At 44.9% G+C, this 18,676-nt stretch overlaps 2 protein-coding genes across 3 annotated transcripts; both read left to right on the forward strand.

The window, feature by feature from the left end:
- The first annotated feature begins 579 nt into the window (after positions 1 to 579).
- LOC123145099 (CAAX prenyl protease 1 homolog) lies at positions 580 to 6,754 on the forward strand. Its single transcript, XM_044564418.1, has 14 exons — positions 580 to 852; positions 1,508 to 1,655; positions 1,798 to 1,882; positions 1,963 to 2,058; positions 2,716 to 2,781; positions 3,017 to 3,115; positions 3,275 to 3,388; positions 3,539 to 3,649; positions 3,747 to 3,809; positions 3,910 to 4,002; positions 5,527 to 5,640; positions 5,865 to 5,936; positions 6,022 to 6,087; positions 6,405 to 6,754. The coding sequence occupies exons 1-14, from the start codon at positions 822 to 824 to the stop codon at positions 6,522 to 6,524; spliced, it is 1,278 nt and encodes a 425-aa protein (XP_044420353.1). The 5' UTR covers positions 580 to 821; the 3' UTR covers positions 6,525 to 6,754.
- Positions 6,755 to 16,132: 9,378 nt separating this feature from the next.
- LOC123145100 (uncharacterized) lies at positions 16,133 to 18,423 on the forward strand. 2 transcript variants are annotated; one of them, XR_006472104.1, is made up of 3 exons: positions 16,133 to 16,594; positions 16,737 to 16,894; positions 17,232 to 18,423. XR_006472104.1 is itself a non-coding variant. In XM_044564419.1 (3 exons), the coding sequence occupies exons 1-3, from the start codon at positions 16,414 to 16,416 to the stop codon at positions 17,290 to 17,292; spliced, it is 429 nt and encodes a 142-aa protein (XP_044420354.1). In that variant the 5' UTR covers positions 16,133 to 16,413; the 3' UTR covers positions 17,293 to 18,423. The 2 variants fall into 2 exon arrangements, 1 of the variants encoding a protein (XP_044420354.1); XM_044564419.1 differs by having other exon boundaries at positions 16,708 to 16,894.
- Positions 18,424 to 18,676: the final 253 nt, after the last annotated feature.

Consider the following 18,676-nt stretch of genomic DNA (forward strand, 5'->3'; position numbering starts at 1 on the left):
TTACTGGACGCAACATCCGATGAGTCGCCGTAGGGTGCGGCAATGGTATTTCCTGAGCCGGCGTCGACAGAGAAGAAAGGAGAACGAGCGGTTGAGAAAAAAGAGGAACGGGAGAAGATAAGGTACGGGAGTGGGTTTGCATGGGGCCACTGCTCCCTTCGTGCGCGCGTGGGAAAGCGGCCGACTGAGTTTTCGGCCGGCGCGCCGGTTACAAACGATTACCTAACTTTATTGTATAAAATCGTGAGCTAAGAATACTCTTACATACATATTGTAATTAGTTTTAGGTGTTTTAAGCACTTATTGATGCATTTGTTTTAGCACGGTTTCCGTGCCAGCGCGTGAAGCATCATCTAATTTTACTAGTTCAAATGTCCAAACGGATGAGATGTGAGCGGCGACATATCGGAGAAGCTGGGGAGGGGACGGTTTATAGAAGAAGCCACCCCCCAAGAGAATATCTACTATTCAATCCCTTTTTTTTTGAGTAATTCGGTCCCATTCATTTTTTCAGAAGAAACAGTGAAGTTCAAGAAAATTCGGCTAGGCGACAGCCACATCCAAAGCCCTTTGCTTCCCAGGCCGTTTCCCCCCGGTCCCGGCGTGGCTGCAGCCGCGGTACCTTCCTCCCCCAACTCCGAGCAACTGGCCCGAGCAAAGTATCCGCCCCCTTTTTTCCACATCACGCCGCCCCCCACCCCACCTCCTCCTCTTCCCACTGTTCCATCGTCCTTGCGCTCGACCCCCTCCCCGCCGGCCCGTCCCTCGCTCGGCACACAAGCCGCCTCCGCGCCTCGATTTCCGAAACGCCCCCGGCTCCAATGGCGCTGCCCTACCTGGAGGCCGTCCTGTGTAAGATTCCGCCTTTCCGCTGCTTATTCCCCATACTCGCTCGTCTGCTCGCTCGATCCCCGGGGGCGTGTCGGCTTTCGATGGGCGCGGGATCCGCGTGTAAACCCTAGCTAGGGGTTAGTGGGGGTCGGGGGCTTTTCGCTGCTGGATTTGCCCGTGCCACGGAACCGTTGGGTGTGACGTCTGGGCAGTTTGATTTCTCTGGTGTAGCCGAGTGATCTTGATGGCTTTGGTGTGAGTCGTGTGGGTGCGAGAGGTTATCCAGGTGCAGTGATCTGAGGTTTTGGATAGATTGAGTTACCTGTTAGTGTAGAGTATTCAGCATGGCAGGAACATCGGCAAAATTACATTTGACTGAAGATGGTCACTGTCACCTGATCACTGGACTTGTTTGTGCTGTCAAGCTCTGTTATGGAACACAAAATGTGGTACTGTGCAGATTTGATGATCACTTACCAGAACGAAGCGAGCCAATATTTCTGAACTAAGTTACAAGCAGTAGTGCTTAACATAAGTTTGTCAAAATTGTGTGAACAGATCGTATGTGCAAAGTCAAGATTTTGTATTTTTATTTACCTTGTTATATCATCATCATGATTATTGTAGCTATTGTCTATTCCTGACATGCTCGTCTCATTGTATGCCCCTTCTGCAGGCTTTATGACTCTCAATTACATATTTGAGACATATCTTAACATCAGGCAGCATAGAGCCCTTAAGTTACCAACATTGCCAAAATCCCTGGCAAAGGTAATTAGTCATGAAAAATTTGAGCAGGCGAGAGCTTATAGCCTGGACAAAAGGTGCTTATAACTACTCAGTCCTTGCAACCATACCTCGTTTAGAAACCATTCCTGACACCTAATTTCATTAGCTGCGTTCCCACTTAATATTCTCTCTATCTTTTTAGACTGTCTGTACTGACAGGTATACTTCCTCTTACAGCAATTTCAATTTTGTACGTGAGGCCATAACTATAGTATGCGATATCGTGATACTGTACTATAAAGTTCTTCCTTGGTTTTGGACGGTAATACAAAGTCTTCAACTTGCTTTCCTTTACCCTTTTTGTGCAGGAGTTTGGTTCTAACTATCCTCTTCCTTTTATAGAAATCTGGAGTGTTAGTAACCAATGTTGGCCTGAATGCAGAAAATGAGATAATACACACCCTTGCATTCTTAGCAGGTGTCATGGTTTGGTCACAGGTATTATCAATTTGTTTGCCTGTTTCAGAAGGCCATGTGTTTATTAATTTTCTCTGCTTTCATATTCAGTTGTTTTAAATTATCTTCAAGAGTCTTTTGCACTTAGTTGGATTAGGTATATGTGACGCATTAGCTTTAGCTCTGAAGGACCAAATGCTTGATTATATGCTAGCTATTGCAGTAAGGAATCTAAGAATCAGGAGTTAATTTCATAGTTTTTTTTACACCTATAAACTCCTTGACGTGTCTTCCTTTCTGCTGATTTTGGTCCTGACAGAGATACTTCTAAAATTAAGTGGAACACCCGATGCGGCACAGCTTTCACTTCTAAAATAGCTATGTTTAGTGGAATACAATTGGAATGATTGGTGCTTTTATCAGAGTTCACCTACTAGCCCATATCCATTTCAACATTTTCACTAGATGTTCTTTTTAACCTATAATAACATAAGGTGCATTTGTTTTGTTCAAACGTGCATCAATCAAGATTCTGATTTCTTTAGATTGATTGATCAGCAGTTCTTTTTGAATGCTTCCATGGCACCTAGCAGTAACCTCAATGTTGACCCGTGTTCATTGTCTATCAATATTTTCTCTTCTGGCGATCCAATTTTTTATGTCAATGTGATTGCCTAATACATACTTGATGCAATACAGATCACAGACTTGCCATTCTCTCTGTACTCTACTTTTGTTATTGAGGCTCGACACGGGTTTAACAAGGTCCGTCTTTAATTTTCAATTTCTGCACTTCCGTTTGTGAACATAAAGCAAATATACATATGGATGTATTTGAATTTTGTTAACTTGTGGTGCATTGGAGCACTTAATTCGAACATAAAGGAATATATTTATATGTTTGAATCGTGTCAACTTGTGGTGCTTTGGAGCACTTAATAATTTGATATCTTCATTTCCTCACGTATTTATGTTGTTTTTTTCTCTTGTCCTTTCTCAGCAAACATTCTGGCTCTTCATTTGGGACATGATCAAGGGAATTTTGCTGTCCGTTGTACTCGCACCACCAATTGTGGCTGCTATCATCGTTATAGTACAGGTACACCATATTTTTATTTTGTGCCACCCTCTATTCTGAACTATCATGCTAATATGCATCTTTATTAACCGTGCCTTTAACCCTTTTCGCAATCAGATGAACGCATATGTCACCTAACCGAGTTACTTTATTAATCTTCCTTTTCCTGTACTGCTTCAGAATGGAGGGCCTTACCTAGCAATATATCTCTGGGGTTTTATGTTTGCGCTAGCTCTGCTGATGATGACAATTTACCCTATCATGATAGCTCCTCTGTTCAACAAATTCACTCCTGTGAGTATCTTTTCTTGTTGCACTGCGTCCGTCATTTTCCTCATTCAATATGGTTTCGTGTGAGAATGGTATGTAGTGCATCCATGCTGCATCTGTATCCACATAGTAACTTCATGGTAAGACTGAACTTGAAGTTGCTGATTTCAACAGCTTCCCGAAGGCTCGCTCAGGGAGAAAATAGAGAAGTTAGCAGATTCCCTCAAGTTTCCTCTGAAAAAGCTTTTTGTGGTGGATGGGTCTACTCGATCAAGCCACAGTAATGTATATGTTAATTGCTCTACCTTTGGAGTTTTTTTTTTCATTGCTAACTAGTTATTGATGGTCTTCTGATATGATTTCAACTGTCAATCTCTTTCAGGCTTACATGTATGGGTTTTTCAAGAATAAGCGCATTGTTCTCTATGACACATTGATACAACAGGTTCAAACAAACCACCATTTTTTGTACTGTGTTCATTATTTTTCCATTGCGATTTGGGAACTCATGCGCAGGTTCGACTACTTGACTGTGTTTGTTTCAGTGTAGTAATGATAATGAGATCGTTTCTGTTCTTGCGCACGAGCTTGGGCACTGGAAACTCAATCACACTGCATATTCCTTTGTAGCTGTGCAGGTATTTTCTCATCCAGATAACTAATTATGTCCTCTGCGCACCAGTCAGCCAATTAGTTTTGGTGCATTAGCATTTGCATACTAGATAGCTAAGGTACCGTTTGGTTGCATGGATGAAGTTGGATGTGAGATGGCCATACGGAGGGTTGGTAGGGATGGTGGGCAGTCAAATATGTGTTTGGTTGAGTGAGTTGGTGAGCCATTTTTATGTTTGGGTGAGGGATAGATGTGGATAGGATTACCCAGAATTGTGTTTGGTTAGCTTTAGCTAGCTCGATAGTTCATTTTCCCGGAAAAAAAAACTTTATTGAACTTTTAGACCATAAGTGGGCTTAAACGGGACCCGGTTTACATCCCTAAACATGATTAGCTGGGCATAGGATATGAAAATAGAAAAAACGAAGTTGGAGCCGTTGGATCTTTTCGTCTTCAGTTTTTCTACCATATGTCCAGCTTCTATTGTAGTCTTTCCCCGTTCAAGTGTTATGTTGTCCATGTACACAATAATAAACAACACATATTGCTGCTCCAATACAACTGTGCAAATGTAACAAAGACACCAAAATTTACAGACCCAGAATGCCGACCTGATGAGAAACGACAGAGGAGTGCTGAGACAGAGAGAAGTGTCACAGTGAGGAAAGAAAAATAGGCCTGACAAGCTGTGCACTAGGCTCATGTGCTGTCGCGTGACAGTGCGGGCAATAGATGGCTCGGCTCTTCCGAGTTCTTTTACTGCTTGGATTTGTCCTGGTTGTTGGAGCTATATTCACTTTAATGGGGTATAGACCTACCCAGTCTAACCAAACAAATAAAATCATGGTTTCTAAAAGCTGGATGGTCATCTCTCATACAACTTCATCCAAGCAACCAAATGCTACGTGAAGATATGGTAGTCATCAAGTGAAAATGCCTTAGCCCGGAAATCCTCTGTTGTTTTTCCTGGAGGTTCATTGTGCCATTCTTATTGTTGCATCAGTTGGCCTATGGTATACTGAATTATAAGGGAAGAAACAAAATTAAGCTTGGTCGGGGGCACTGATAAGAACGTGTTTATATGAATTGAAGACGCAGCTAGTTTTGAGAACTGGTATAAAATTCAAGCAGTATTGTTTCTAATAAAGTATCCTGTTTATTAGTAAAAAGTGCAAGATATTTCTTCTGATGAAGCCCCTAGGGGTGGTGCTAATCTATATAGTAGATGTAATGTGACGAGTCATGAGTAGCTACTCACGAGAACGGTTAATTAGATGAATGAATATTTAACAAAATTATTTATAGCATAAGTTAATATGAACTCGATTTTAAGCATGCAAGGGGTTATACTGTTAGGCACCTTCATGTGTATTGTTCTAGTGTTACTGATGGAATTTGTGCAATGACGCATCATAAAATCAGTTTGTGTCCCCATTGCATTGGTTCCTGGGAAACTATTATTTGATTTGATTAAAAAAAGAAAAGCACGCATCTCAAGCATTTTTTAGATGTTGAAAATTCTTTTGTTCACCTCATTTTCTACTTGCAGGTGCTTACATTTATGCAATTCGGAGGATACACTCTTGTAAGGAATTCCAAAGATCTCTTTGAAAGTTTTGGTTTTGAGGATCAGCCGGTAATCATTGGACTGATCATTTTTATGGTATGTCATGCTCGTTATTTTTTAAGAAGTATTATCGTGCTATTATCTTTGCGTGGAGATGTTTTCAGTACAATTTCCGCCCTAGCAGTAGTATCTTTTTGTGAAATGAAATTGAGATCGAACGTCAGCTGTTTACATCTTCCATTTAAACTTGCAGTGAGATGCACTCCCTACAGATTTCCAGCATTGTTACTCGATTGACACATACATTCTTTTCATGACAGCACACCATTATACCCGTCCAACACCTTCTGAGTTTTTGCCTCAACCTTGTCAGCAGAGCATTTGAATTTCAGGTTCTCTCTTGTATTCATCTCAAGTTTTCCGTTGTGACAGCTTTCAAATTTGGTTGCATTTACCTAATCCTATCTCAATATCCAGGCTGATGCTTTTGCCAAGAACCTTGGGTATGCTCCCGAGCTCAGGGGAGCCCTTGTTAAACTACAGGTAACCATTTAAAGGCCTTTCGATTTTTTTCTGCTTTTCTTATAGTTGACCATGGAGTCGGTGTTATTTTTCTACTGGACATCGACACCTTACTTCAAGATCTGACCATAATCGATCACTAGATCAAGCAACCTTCTCTCAAAATTCAATGCTGGTTCGAGAAACTACTAACATCCTCTTGTTTACTCTTGCTTTATTCTCTTACGCCTCTTTGTTTGGAAGCTCTTAGCTCTCTTTTACTAAACTTATACCATTACTGTAGTATAGTGGTGCGGAGATTTGAGTTAACTAACTTGGTACGTGCTTGAAAATTTCAGGAAGAGAACTTATCTGCAATGAACACAGATCCGTGGTACTCAGCATACCACTACTCCCATCCACCCCTTGTTGAAAGACTGTCTGCTCTTGAAGACCTGGATAGCAAGAAAGATAACTAATGGGAGATGATCTCATACTTGATGCGCATATGCCAACTATCATGGCATCGCTTCAATCTCAATGTAGTAGGGATTTATATGCATACAGGGATCTGTATGAAAACGTGCACCTCTAGGTTAAGATATGTATCGTTCGTCGATTGACTTACTGTCTTATTGACCTATATACACACAGGATTGTTGGTCCTTTGACATTGACAAATAGAAGTTGATCAGCTACGAGATGTTCACATGCGCTCACTAGTAGAAAAAGGGCCTTTTAGCCCGGTTGGTAAGGGTCTTTTATCCCGGTTTTTGAACCGGGACTAAAGGGTCGTTACTAAAGCCCTAACCCTTTAGTCCCGGTTCTTACACGAACCGGGACAGAAGGTCCTTCACGTGGCCGCTGCTGCCAGCCCAGGCAGGGGGGCCTTTGGGCCTATTGGTCCTGGTTGATGGCACCAACCGGGACCAGTAGGCATTCACGCGTCAGCATTTCAGGGCTGGGGTTTTTGTTTTTTTTTGAAATGGGGGGTGGGGGGTTTTGGGGGGTTAATTTAGGTGTTTCATATATTGTGTTAGTCAGCTAATTAATAGAGAAAAGTGTCCTCTCTTATCTTCGTGCTTGGTCGACGCTACGTACTATATACGTATGGAGAGGACTAGACACGCTAGCTAGTAAGCAAATGAAGGAAACAGAAGATCGTCATGAACATATGCATACAGAGAGAAGTGATATCGACCACCTCTCCTTCTCCGAGAGATTGGTCGAACAACAAGTTCTCGTATATCTATCTGATACTACCGGCTACATATATACAATAATTATCTCTTACAATATAATCTCCTAATTAAATTGTAAGAACACAGGGTCCACATAGTATTCTCCGTTTTCAGCGATCACGTGGTCAAGGAAGAATGCCGCCAATTCCTCTTGAATTGCTCGCATATGATCTTCTGCTAGGAGTTCATCCCGCATCCGAAACATCTAATTTGAAGAAGGGGGTCAATACATATATATATATATATATATATATATATATATATATATATATATATATATATATATATATATAAATAAATGAAACTCGACACAAATGATGGTAATAAAATAAAATTATGAATATTATTGCTTACGCACTTCATATTGTTCGTGAGAGTAGCCCCGCTCGCAGGTCGTTAGACTCGCAAACGTAGTATCCACAGAAATCATTCCCTTGTTCCTGCCACAACCACTTTACAAGAAATAGAGGTCAATCTAACTGATAAGCAAGCATGCTAAATGGTATTGATGAAACTAGCGCTTGAATCACTAGGAGATGTGCGGAACATGCTACTATAGTACTTACTTTCGGGTGTCTAAATTGGAGCTTCTTCGGCAGTCCCGGAGCTTTTGTGGTAAATTTTCTCCAAACCCTGCCAGACAAAGAAAACAATTACTTGATATCAGGAAATGACAAAGTTACTGATATGGTGGATAATGATCGATTTAACTTACTTCTCGAGCATTTGAGTCATGTCCGCATAGTCTTGGGGATCTTTTCGTCTCGAGTCTAAGACGGTTACTACTCCTTGCTCAAGCTTAATCTCTAGGAGAATATAGTGGAAACTGCGCATGCATGCATAAGTCATCAATTACATTACCATAACCTGGACTAATAAGGAAAACCGAATATGCACAAGACAGTAACACTCACTTGAAGTTGTAAGGAAAGAGTATTATATCTTTGTTTTGATTTAATACCAACGATCGTAGCAAGTTGGCCTCGGCTTCTTTGGCATGTTTTTCAACCATATATGCATCTATGAGATTTGTGTTAATGAACCCAATATCACCGATTTGTCTTTTCTTCAATTCGGCGATCTTCAATCTGCATAATATAGTGAGGATAATTATAAATACATGCAATGAAAGAGCTGAACTATATAGAGAGACTTAATGACAGAAGTACTACTACTTACAGACAGTAGCAAGTGATCGTTGATTTATCGAGGGCCTTTTGATTGAAAAACTGGAAGAACTCCTCAAATGGAACATTCAGCAGTTCAATTCCAACGAGGTCATGCTCCGGTTTAACTCTCAACGTCAAAATATTCATCCCATCAGACTCTCTGCAAGTTTTCACGTACCAATCATGTAATCTTCGCATCATCGTTGTTAGAGATCTTTCATCTTTGACGAGAGGCTTCCCGTAATGGTATTTGTGTTCGTCCACCTCCATGATTTCATAATGTACATCGCCGGGCAGGTAATCTCCAAGATGCTATAACCGGCCACCATCCTCGGATCATTAGCGACGATGTCTTTAGACACCTTGAGCGGGGGGCACGATTAGTTCGCTTGTTCGCCGAGCTGGGCAATTTTTTTCCCAGCTCGTCGTTCTTTTAACCTTTGATCACTAACAGTACTTCCCGACCGCTCCGCTTTGACAAATGTCTTTGCAATAATGCGCTCATAGTTGCCTTTCGGCAGAGACTTTGGTGGTTTTGTCAGGGCATCCAGAGTGCGCTTCGCTTTCACCAGATCTACCTTCTCCTCCGGAGGTGGATGTTTCTTTGCTTTCACCCCTTCAAAGAAGTTCTTCACTTCGGCTCGCACGATCTTCACGTTCTCCTCCTCGGTCCTCTCGTATGGTAACTTCTCTGGAGTCTTCAGAGAAGGACCGAATCTGTATTGCCTCCCGCCTCTGGCAGCTGTACTGCTAGACGCCGGCAGAGCAGACGGAGCGGCTGCGACTGTCTTCTTTCCTTGCTTACGAGGTGGAGGAGAAGGACTACGACGCGCCGGAGCAGCCGGAGCGGCGGCGGGTCTCTTCCGCCCTTGCTGACGAGGCGGAGAAGGAGGAGGCTGGCTGCTCTGGCACGCCGGCGCAGGCGGAGAAGGAGGCGGAGTGCCGCCACGCGCCGGAGAAGGAGGCTGAGTGCCCTGATCACTCGCCGGAGGAGGAGGCGGAGGAGGAGGTGGAGTGCCGCCACACGCCGGAGAAGGAGGCTGAGTGCCCTGATCACTCGCCGGAGGAGGAGGCGGCGGCGGAGTGCCCTTACTCGCCGGAGGCGTCCAGTTCGGAAGGTTAATGAGCTCCTTCCGCCATAGGCACGGAGTCTTCAGAGCTAAACCCAGCCGAGTCTCCCCTTCACCGGTAGGGTGGTCAAGCTGGAGGTCCTCAAATCCCTCCGTTATTTCATCCACCATCACCCTAGCATATCCTTCTGGAATCGGTCGGCACTGGTAGGTTGCGCCGAGTTCAGGAGGTAAAACAGAGCCAACAGCCGCCTTGACTTTGAAGTTCTGCCATTGCGCCATAAGGTGGCAATGTTGAGACTCCGTGATAGCATCCACGGGATAGCTAGCAGGAGCCGTCAAGACATGCTCCGGCTGAAGCAGCTCGGTGGAAGCCACGCTGCTTCTCCGCTGAGATGGCGGGGTAGCTTCGGGGGTAGTTTCGGCATGTCGATTGTCGTCTCGTTCTTCTAGCGCTTGAACCCTTTCGTGCAGCTTCTGAATTTGGGTCTGCTCCATTTTTTCCTCCTCTCCTGGCTTTTGTAACCACATGCGTCCGGAAAACCAGCCTTCCACGGAACGGAGCCTGGCATGCCTCGTGTCCGTCCAGGGTGCTCAGGATTCCCGAGGGCCATTGTGAGCTCGTCGTTCTCTCTGTCTGGAACGAACGTCCCTTCCTGCGCTGCATCGATATATTGCTGAGTCTTCTTGACTGGTATTCTCAAAAGCTCGTTCGTCCAAACGCACCTTCCTGATACAGGGTCCAAGGTTCCGCCAGCCCCGAAGAACCAAGTGCGGCAACGGTCTGTCCAGTTCATTGTCTGTGGTTCGATCCCTTTTTCAAGCAGATCATTCTCAGCCTTGGCCCATTTAGGCCGGGCTTTGAGGTAGCCACCTGACCCCGTGCGATGGTGAAGCTTCTTCGCAGCATTCTTCTTGTTTGTCGCTGACATCTTCTTACTCTTTTCCGATGTCTTGTGGGCCACAAATGCGGGCCAGTGATCTCTGATCTTCTCATACCGGCCGATGAATTCTGGTGTCTCTTCTTTGTCGAGAAACGTTTTCAGCTCATTCTTCCACCTCCTGAATAGGTCTGCCATCTTCTTAAGAGCATGAGACTTGATTAATTGCTCTTTAACTGGCTTCTCCGGATCCTCCTCTAGCGGTAGGGTGAAATTTGCCTTCAGCTCAGTCCAAAGATCATCTTTCTGCATATCATTGACATAAGACACCTCAGGGTCTTCCTTCTTAGGCTTATACCATTGGTGGATGCTGATCGGGATCTTGTCCCTAACTAGAACCCCGCACTGAGCAGCAAATGCATCCTTTGTCCGGATGGGTTCAATCGGTTGGCCGTCGCGCGCGATTGCTGTGATCTCAAACCTTTCATCCGAGCGCAACTTTCTCTTCGGGCCTCGTCTCTTTACCGAAGTTGTGCTCGATTCGGAGGGCTAGAAAAAAGAAGAAAGACGAGTGTTAATTAATATGTGTACATACCAAAACAATGAATGCATCAATTAGCTAGTCAGCACAGGCTTAACTAATATATTTACCTGGCCGGACTCTGTTCGGTCACCGGAGCCGTCACCACGGGCTCCTTCTTGCACCAGCATTGGGTCACCGGAGCCATCATAATCATGTCTTTCCTCCTCCACTCTTCGATCACCGTAGCCTGCTTCTTCGCCCTGTTCTTCCAGACCATCATTGTCGTTAAGATACGACAAGATATCACCTCCGGCTAAGAGTATGTCCCCCAACACCTCTTCTGCTTGCTCGTCTCGTCCGTGCTCCATTGTTTCTGCAAATATTACAACATGGCAATTATTACACAAACATGACAGCAGGTGGATATATTAGTACAAACATAGACCTAGCTTATTCCGGGTTTGGGGTGGCCTCGGCAACGCTTGAAGGGTAGGGGCGCGGCGGGAGGGGGTAGGAGACCGACATCGTTTTTTTCTAGGGTTTGGGTGTCCTCGAGAGTTTTGGTCGAGCGAGAGGGCCGGGGGGTGCTCCCGTGGTATAAGTTATCACGGTCGAGAGGGGGTATAAATAACGACCGTCCATCATGTCGAAGTTATCTGGGAGGGAGTTATATATATCGACAACGACGACATACATACATGGGAAAATAATGTTATCGGGGAGGGGGTATATCGACCCCCCCCCACGTGTTGAAGTTATCGGGAGGGGGTTATATCGACAACGATGACATACGTACATGGGAAAATAATATTATCGGGGAGGGGGTATATCGACCCCCCCTCGTGTTGAAGTTATCGGGAGAGGGGTATATCGACGACGACAGACCCGATAAAACATAAGAAAACGAAGAAGAAACAAAAAGAGGAGAAGAAGAAAGGAATAGAGGAGAAGATCGAAGAAAAAAAGAAGAAAAAAAGAGGAGAAGAAGAAAGGAATAGAGGAGAGAAGAAGAAAAAATAGAATTTTTTCTATTTTTTCTTCTTCTCTTCTATTCCTTTCTTCTTCTCCTCTTCTTTTTCTTCTTTTTTCCTTTTCTTATTTATTTCTCCTCTTCTTCCTCTCCTCTTCTTCTCCTTTCTTCCTCTTCTTATTTTCCTTTTTCCTCTCATTCATAAAAAAATGTTCAAATAGAAAATTTTGAAAAAAGTAAAGGTTTTGCCTAATGCATTGTTCATATGAATATACAAACATTTGCATATTCTACAATAATTAATATCACCAAAAAAATCTATGAACAGAAAAAAAAATCCTAACTTTTCTAAAAATCTATCTTTTGCGTATATACATGAACATATATATACACAGAGAACACATATACATACATATATACATTTTTATAAAAATGAAAAAAAAAGATCTAAAAAAAGAACATATAAACAGATATACACACATACATATACTCATACATATACATATAATTAGGAAAAACATCATATATATGTGCAGAAAAAACAGGGAGGAAGGGGGCAGTGCCGGCCCTGACCAAGGCGACGGCGGCGCGTCGGGGCAGGGGCAGATGCGACGGCGGCGTGGTCGGGGCAGGGGCAGAGGTGACGGCGGCGTGGTCGGGGCAGGGCGAGGCAGAGGCGGCGGCGGCGTGGTCGGGGCAGCTGGGGCGACGACGACGTGGTCGGGGCAGGGGCGCGCGGCGTGGTCGGGGCGGGCCGCCGGCGGCGTGCTCGGGGAAGGGGCGGCTGCGCGTCGACGAGGCAGCAGAGGGCGGCGACGGCGTCGACGGGGCGAGCTCGGGCAGCCTGGCGGCGTCGTCGGGGCGGGGGAATTGATGCAGAGATGAATCTGAAAAACGCTAAGTGCTTTCTTATATACTGAGAGCATTGGTCCTGGTTCGTGGCACCAACCGGGACCAATGCCCCCCTTTAGTCCCGGTTGGTGCCACCAACCGGGACCAAAGGCCTCTTTTCAGCAGCCTAAAGGGCGGGAAGCGGCGGCCTTTGGTCCCGGTTGGTGGCACCAACCGGGACTAAAGGGGGGCATTGGTCCCGGTTGGTGCCACGAACCGGGACCAAAGGGTGGCATTGGTCCCGGTTCGTGCCACCAACCGGGACCAATGGCCTTGCACAGCGGCGTGGTGGTGGAAGTTTAGTCCCACCTCGCTAGCTGAGAGAGAGCCGCACCTGTTTATAAGGTGCGGTGCGCCTGAGTTGTCGAGCTCCTCTCTAAAGCAGGCTTACAGGCCTAACCTCTCTGTACATGCCTGTGGGCCTACTGGGCCTTCTGCGGGCCTGAATCCTGGCCCATGGATGGGTTTCTAGTCGTATTCAGGCCGTGGTGGCCCAGTAGGTGGCATGATTTTTATTTTTTGCCTGTTTTTTGTTTTCTTTTTTACTTTATTTATTTTGTTTTGTTTCTACTTACAACAAAAAACTTATTTATTTTATTTTATTTTATTTCTAATTACTTATTTATTTTACTTTATGATAATTCTTTTTGCTATTAAAGTTTCTAACAAAAAAAGTTCTTTATGAAAATTATTTTTGCTTTCAATGATTTTGAACAGAAAATACTTCGATAATTTTAGTTGCATCAATTTTATATAATTTTAGTTTCAATAATACTAGAGGTTGCTTATAATGTTTTGAACAGAAAATACTTTGATAATTTTAGTTTCATAAATTTTATTTATGTTATTAAAGTTTATTTTATTTTGTTTCTACTTATATATTTTATTAAAGTTTATATTATTTTGTTTCTAATTACTTATTTATTTTATTTGTTATTTTTCATGCACCAATTTTCATGCATTTACTGATTATTTTGAGCTATAAGACCCTAAAATTGAAAAGCATTTCAAATGAACTCTGAAAAGGTTGAAAGTTGGGATGGTATCATCATTTCATCCAAATAGCATGTGCAAGAAAGTTGAGAGGGTTACGGCAAAAACTAGATGCACTTCGTGTACAAAACGGACAATGGTATCATACTCGTGTGTTACAAAGTTGGCATGGTATCATCATAATAGTTGCGGGAGAAAGTCTTCACTTTTTCTTCGCTTGTGTCATTTGCTTATTGCGCCGTAACCATGGATAATCTTCATCGTTTATCAGGATGCTTGGGTCAGCCTTGACTTTGAAGGGAGGAATTTCATGAAACTTTTCATAATCTTCAGACATGTCTGTCTTGCCCTCCACTCCCACAATGTCCCTTTTTCCTGAAAGAACTATGTGGCGCTTTGGCTCATCGTATGATGTATTCGCTTCCTTATCTTTTATTTTTCTCGGTCTGGTAGACATGTCCTTCACATAGATAACCTGTGCCACATCATTGGCTAGGACGAACGGTTCGTCAGTGTACCCAAGATTGTTCAGATCCACTGTTGTCATTCCGTATTGTGGGTCTACCTATACCCCGCCTCCTGACAGATTGACCCATTTGCACTTAAACAAAGGGACCTTAAAATCATGTCCGTAGTCAAGTTCCCATATGTCCATTATGTAACCATAATATGTGTCATTTCCCCTCTCGGTTGCTGCATCAAAGCGGACATCGCTGTTTTGGTTGGTGCTCTTTTGATCTTGGGCGATCGTGTAAAATGTATTCCCATTTATCTCGTATCCTTTGTAAGTCAATACAGTCGAAGATGGTCCCCTGGACAACGAGTACAACTCATCACAAACAGTGGTGTCACCTCCGAGACGTGTTTCCAACCAACTGCTGAAAGTCCTGATGTGTTCACATGTAATCCAGTCGTCACACTGCTCCGGGTGTTTGGAGCGCACACTGTTCTTGTGTTCATCGACATACGGGGTCACCAAGGTAGAGTTCTGTAGAACTGTGTAGTGTGCTTGAGACCAAGAATATCCGTCCCTGCATATTATTGAGTCCCCTCCAAGCGTGCCTTTTCCAGACAGTCTCCCCTCATACCACGATTTAGGGAGACCTATCTTCTTAAGGCCAGGAATGAAGTCAACACAAAACCCAATGACATCCTCTGTTTGATGGCCCATGGAGATGCTTCCTTCCGGCCTAGCGCGGTTACGGACATATTTCTTTAGGACTCCCATGAACCTCTCAAAGGGGAACATATTGTGTAGAAATACGGCCCCCAGAATGACAATCTCGTCGACTAGATGAACTAGGACGTGCGTCATGATATTGAACAAGGATGGTGGGAACACCAGCTCGAAACTGACAAGACATTGCGCCACATCACTCCTTAGCCTTGGTATGATTTCTGGATCGATCACCTTCTGAGAGATTGCATTGAGGAATGCACATAGCTTCACAATGGCTAATCGGACATTTTCCGGTAGAAGCCCCCTCAATGCAACTGGAAGCAGTTGCGTCATAATCACGTGGCAGTCATGAGACTTTAGGTTCTGGAATTTTTTCTCTGGCATATTTATTATTCCCTTTATATTCGGCGAGAAGCCAGTCGGGACCTTCATACTGAGCAGGCATTCAAAGAAGATTTCTTTCTCTTCTTTCGTAAGAGCGTAGCTGGCAGGACCTTCACTACTGGAATCAGGGATTTTTCCGTCTGCCAGCTCTTTGCCGTCTGCTAGCAGACGGCAAAGAATGTCTTTGCCATCAGCTACCAAACAGCAGATGGCAAAGAACCGGCAGACGGTAAAGAAGGGCTTTGCCATCTGTCATTTCTTTGCCATCTGCTGGCAGACGGCAAAGAATCTTTGCCATCTGCCAGCGGACGGCAAAGAGACGCCAGTACACTGCAATGGTCCACCCCCCTCTTTGCCATCTGCTGGCAGACGGCAAAGATTCTTTGCCATCTGCTGGCAGACGGCAAAGATTCTTTGCCATCTGCTGGCAGACGGCAAAGAGGTGGGGCTATCTTTTTTTGCGGGTAAAAAAAACCGTTGCCCCCATCTCCTCTATCTCTATCCCCTCTCTCTCTGTGACGCCCCGGATCCGATACGCCAGGTGTCTGCCAGTTATTCGCTGTCGTCGCCATGTCATCTGCGTGCGTGTTGCATTTTTCCATGTCATCATCTGCATTTCATATCATGTCATCATGTGCTTTGCATTTGCATACGTGTTCGTCTCGAGCTTCCGAGCATTTTCCCCGTTGTCCGTTTTGCAATCCGGCGCTCCTATCTCCTCCGATGCACCCCTTTTGTCTTCTTCTCGTGTGCGGGTGTCAAACCTTCTCGTGTGCGGGTGTCAAACCGTTGCCCCCATCTCCTCTATCTCTATCCCCTCTCTCTCTCTCTCCGCCCCACCCCTCTCTCTCTCCCGCTCGTCTCTCCCTCTCCCTCGTGCGAGCAGATACGGCGGCCTCGCATCCGCCCGCCGGTGAGCACCGCCTCCTCGCCGGACCCCTGGAGCCCCGCCGCCCCGCGCTGCCGCCTGCGCCGTGTCGCGCGCCGCCACCTCCCCACAAGCTCGCCGCCCCGCACCGAGCTCCTTTGCGCCCCGCCCTCGTCCCCGCGTTGCCACCGCCGCCCCATGCTGCCTCGCGCCCGGATCCGGCCGCGGGAGATCCGGACACTCCGGATCCGGCCTCCTCCTCGCCGCATCCAAAGATACTTGTATGGGGATCCGGCCTTCTCCTCGCCGCTGCCGCAGGCGTTGAACCGCCCCGTCCCCGAAGTCCGCGAAGCGCTTCTTGCAGAGGAAGTTGCACCAGGTCTCGCCCCACCCCTCTCCCGCTCTATCCTGTCAGATTTGGGGTCGATCAGACCGTCTTCACCGGGGCTGGTCGGCGGAGTTTTCTTCCGGTGCTGACCGTGGCCGTGTTAGCGATTCTGTTTGTCTGGATGTTGCTGCAGGGAGGAGGGGGAGAGAAAGGAGGCGGTGGAGGAGGAGGAGGGGCGGCCGGTGATGTGGCCCAGCTGGAGGCGCAGATCGCGCTCCACTACGGCATCCCCTACGCCTCCTCCGTCATGGTGTTCGACCCCGTGCAGCGGCTGCTCGCCGTGGGGACGCTGTGAGCCCCCAACCTCCCTCCACTCGTCCTAACTTTGCCTACACTTCAAAATAAGTTAAACCGAAGCTGATATCTCTGTCAACCTGTGTTACCACCCTCTGAATCCGAGCAACAACCATTTCTTGTCATATAGCAAGACATCCAAATAAGCATCTAAAGTAGGTCATTTGTAGTGTGCCATCCTGCATTCAACTCTTAAGCTTGAAGCCTTAATGCAGTTCAGATCATTGCTTGAGTCAGCCAATAGAACATACCAGCAAGCCCTTGAGCACATTTTCGGTGTCCATGTTATGTCCACCTCCTGTTGAATTGATGGTGACTGCGCTTCAAACTGCAGGGATGGGAGGATCAAAATCTTTGGGGGTGATAATATCGAAGGCATCCTCATATCGCCGTAGAGCATGCCATACAAGTATCTTCAGGTTTGGCACTTCATACAAAAAGAGTAGCCCGATTTGTTAACTGTAGGATGGACCAAACTGTAGGACTTTGGTCGTTGGTCTTGGCACATGGAGCAGCAGCACAATGCAGAACTGCTCCGCTCAAAAAACAGAGCAGCTAGCCAACCAAACTGAGATACAATGTAGACAGGCAGGCAGCAAGTACTCCAACTAGTTAGCAGACATATTTTTTCCCTTCCAATCCCCTTCCTGCTATTGTGATTACCACCAACAAAGAATTTTATCTGGCCTCCTCCTCCTCCGCGGGAAAGAATACAATGGATCTTTTTTGGTTAGGCGAAATTTATGTCTGTACATGCTTGATATGAAAGGAGGGGTTTATCTAATTAACTACACATATGGTTTCACATTCCACCTGTGTGCTCGCAATTTAAATGCAGTATATTTTACTCACCAATACATCTTGAACAATCTAAAAAATATATAGCTTGGTTTATCTTTGTAACTCCTTATCTGATTTTTTTCCATTTTCCACATTGTTGTGTCTATTTTCTCAGTTTGGTCCTGTGTAAATACTTGTCTTAGGGGTCTCTGTATTGCATATACACGGAATCTTCAATTTGTCTCAAATGCTCAGTGGTAAAAACCAGCCATGCTGGCGGTTCTTATCAGTGTGATGGTATGCTAACTGTTTCTGATATAATTCTGCTCTAAAAGCCCTACACTATTTTTGTCTTGTAGATACACCATGCAGACAAATGCTGAGTTAAAAGGTCATAACTTTACACTAATTTAAGATTGTCTTGACCTCAAGTGCTGGCTCCTACAGCATTGCATTTCACCCAGTGAAATGCTACATTTCTACTCCTAACCCATTCTCTCTTTCTTAGTGTTTTTGTTATGCAGGTTGGAAGAAAAGAAGAAGATCCAGAGAAGATCTTAGTAATAAGATAGTTTTTAGGAAAATAGATATTTAGTTTTATGTCATTTCTTGTAATTTTAGATATGGAGTGCTTGCCTTTAGTTTTTGTTTTGACTTTGTGAAACTTGCTACTCTTGGTAACATGTGTTGGATATATATGTGTTCATGAGTATCGGTAATATGTGTTGGATATGCTATACTGGTCATATATATATATATGTGTGTGTGTGTGTGTGTGTGTGTGTGTGTGTGTCTATATATGTGTGTGTGTGTTTGTTTTCTGTGAAAATGAATTGATATAAGAAAAAACAGAATTAAATGGGGCAATATAGGCTCGTGGCAGCTGACCCATTTGGTCAGTTTGCCTACAGTGGCAGACGGCAAAGGCTTGAGGCTCTTTGCCGTCAGCCACGGACGGCAAAGACTGCCGTTAGCCATCTAACAGACTAACAGCGAATT

This window comes from Triticum aestivum, chromosome 6D (assembly GCF_018294505.1).
Source record: "Triticum aestivum cultivar Chinese Spring chromosome 6D, IWGSC CS RefSeq v2.1, whole genome shotgun sequence".
Classification (NCBI taxonomy): Eukaryota; Viridiplantae; Streptophyta; class Magnoliopsida; order Poales; family Poaceae; genus Triticum; species Triticum aestivum.

Coding starts and splice junctions, on each gene's coding strand:
- LOC123145099 (XM_044564418.1), top strand. CDS start 822: ATGGCGCTGCCCTACCTGGAGGCCGTCCTGT. Junction 1,656..1,797: donor GCTTATAGCCTGGACAAAAG/GTGCTTATAACT, acceptor TTCCTCTTACAG/CAATTTCAATTTTGTACGTG. Junction 6,088..6,404: donor GAGCCCTTGTTAAACTACAG/GTAACCATTTAA, acceptor TGAAAATTTCAG/GAAGAGAACTTATCTGCAAT.
- LOC123145100 (XM_044564419.1), top strand. CDS start 16,414: ATGCTGCCTCGCGCCCGGATCCGGCCGCGGGAGATCCGGACACTCCGG. Junction 16,595..16,707: donor TGCAGAGGAAGTTGCACCAG/GTCTCGCCCCAC, acceptor TGGCCGTGTTAG/CGATTCTGTTTGTCTGGATG. Junction 16,895..17,231: donor CTGCTCGCCGTGGGGACGCT/GTGAGCCCCCAA, acceptor TTCAAACTGCAG/GGATGGGAGGATCAAAATCT.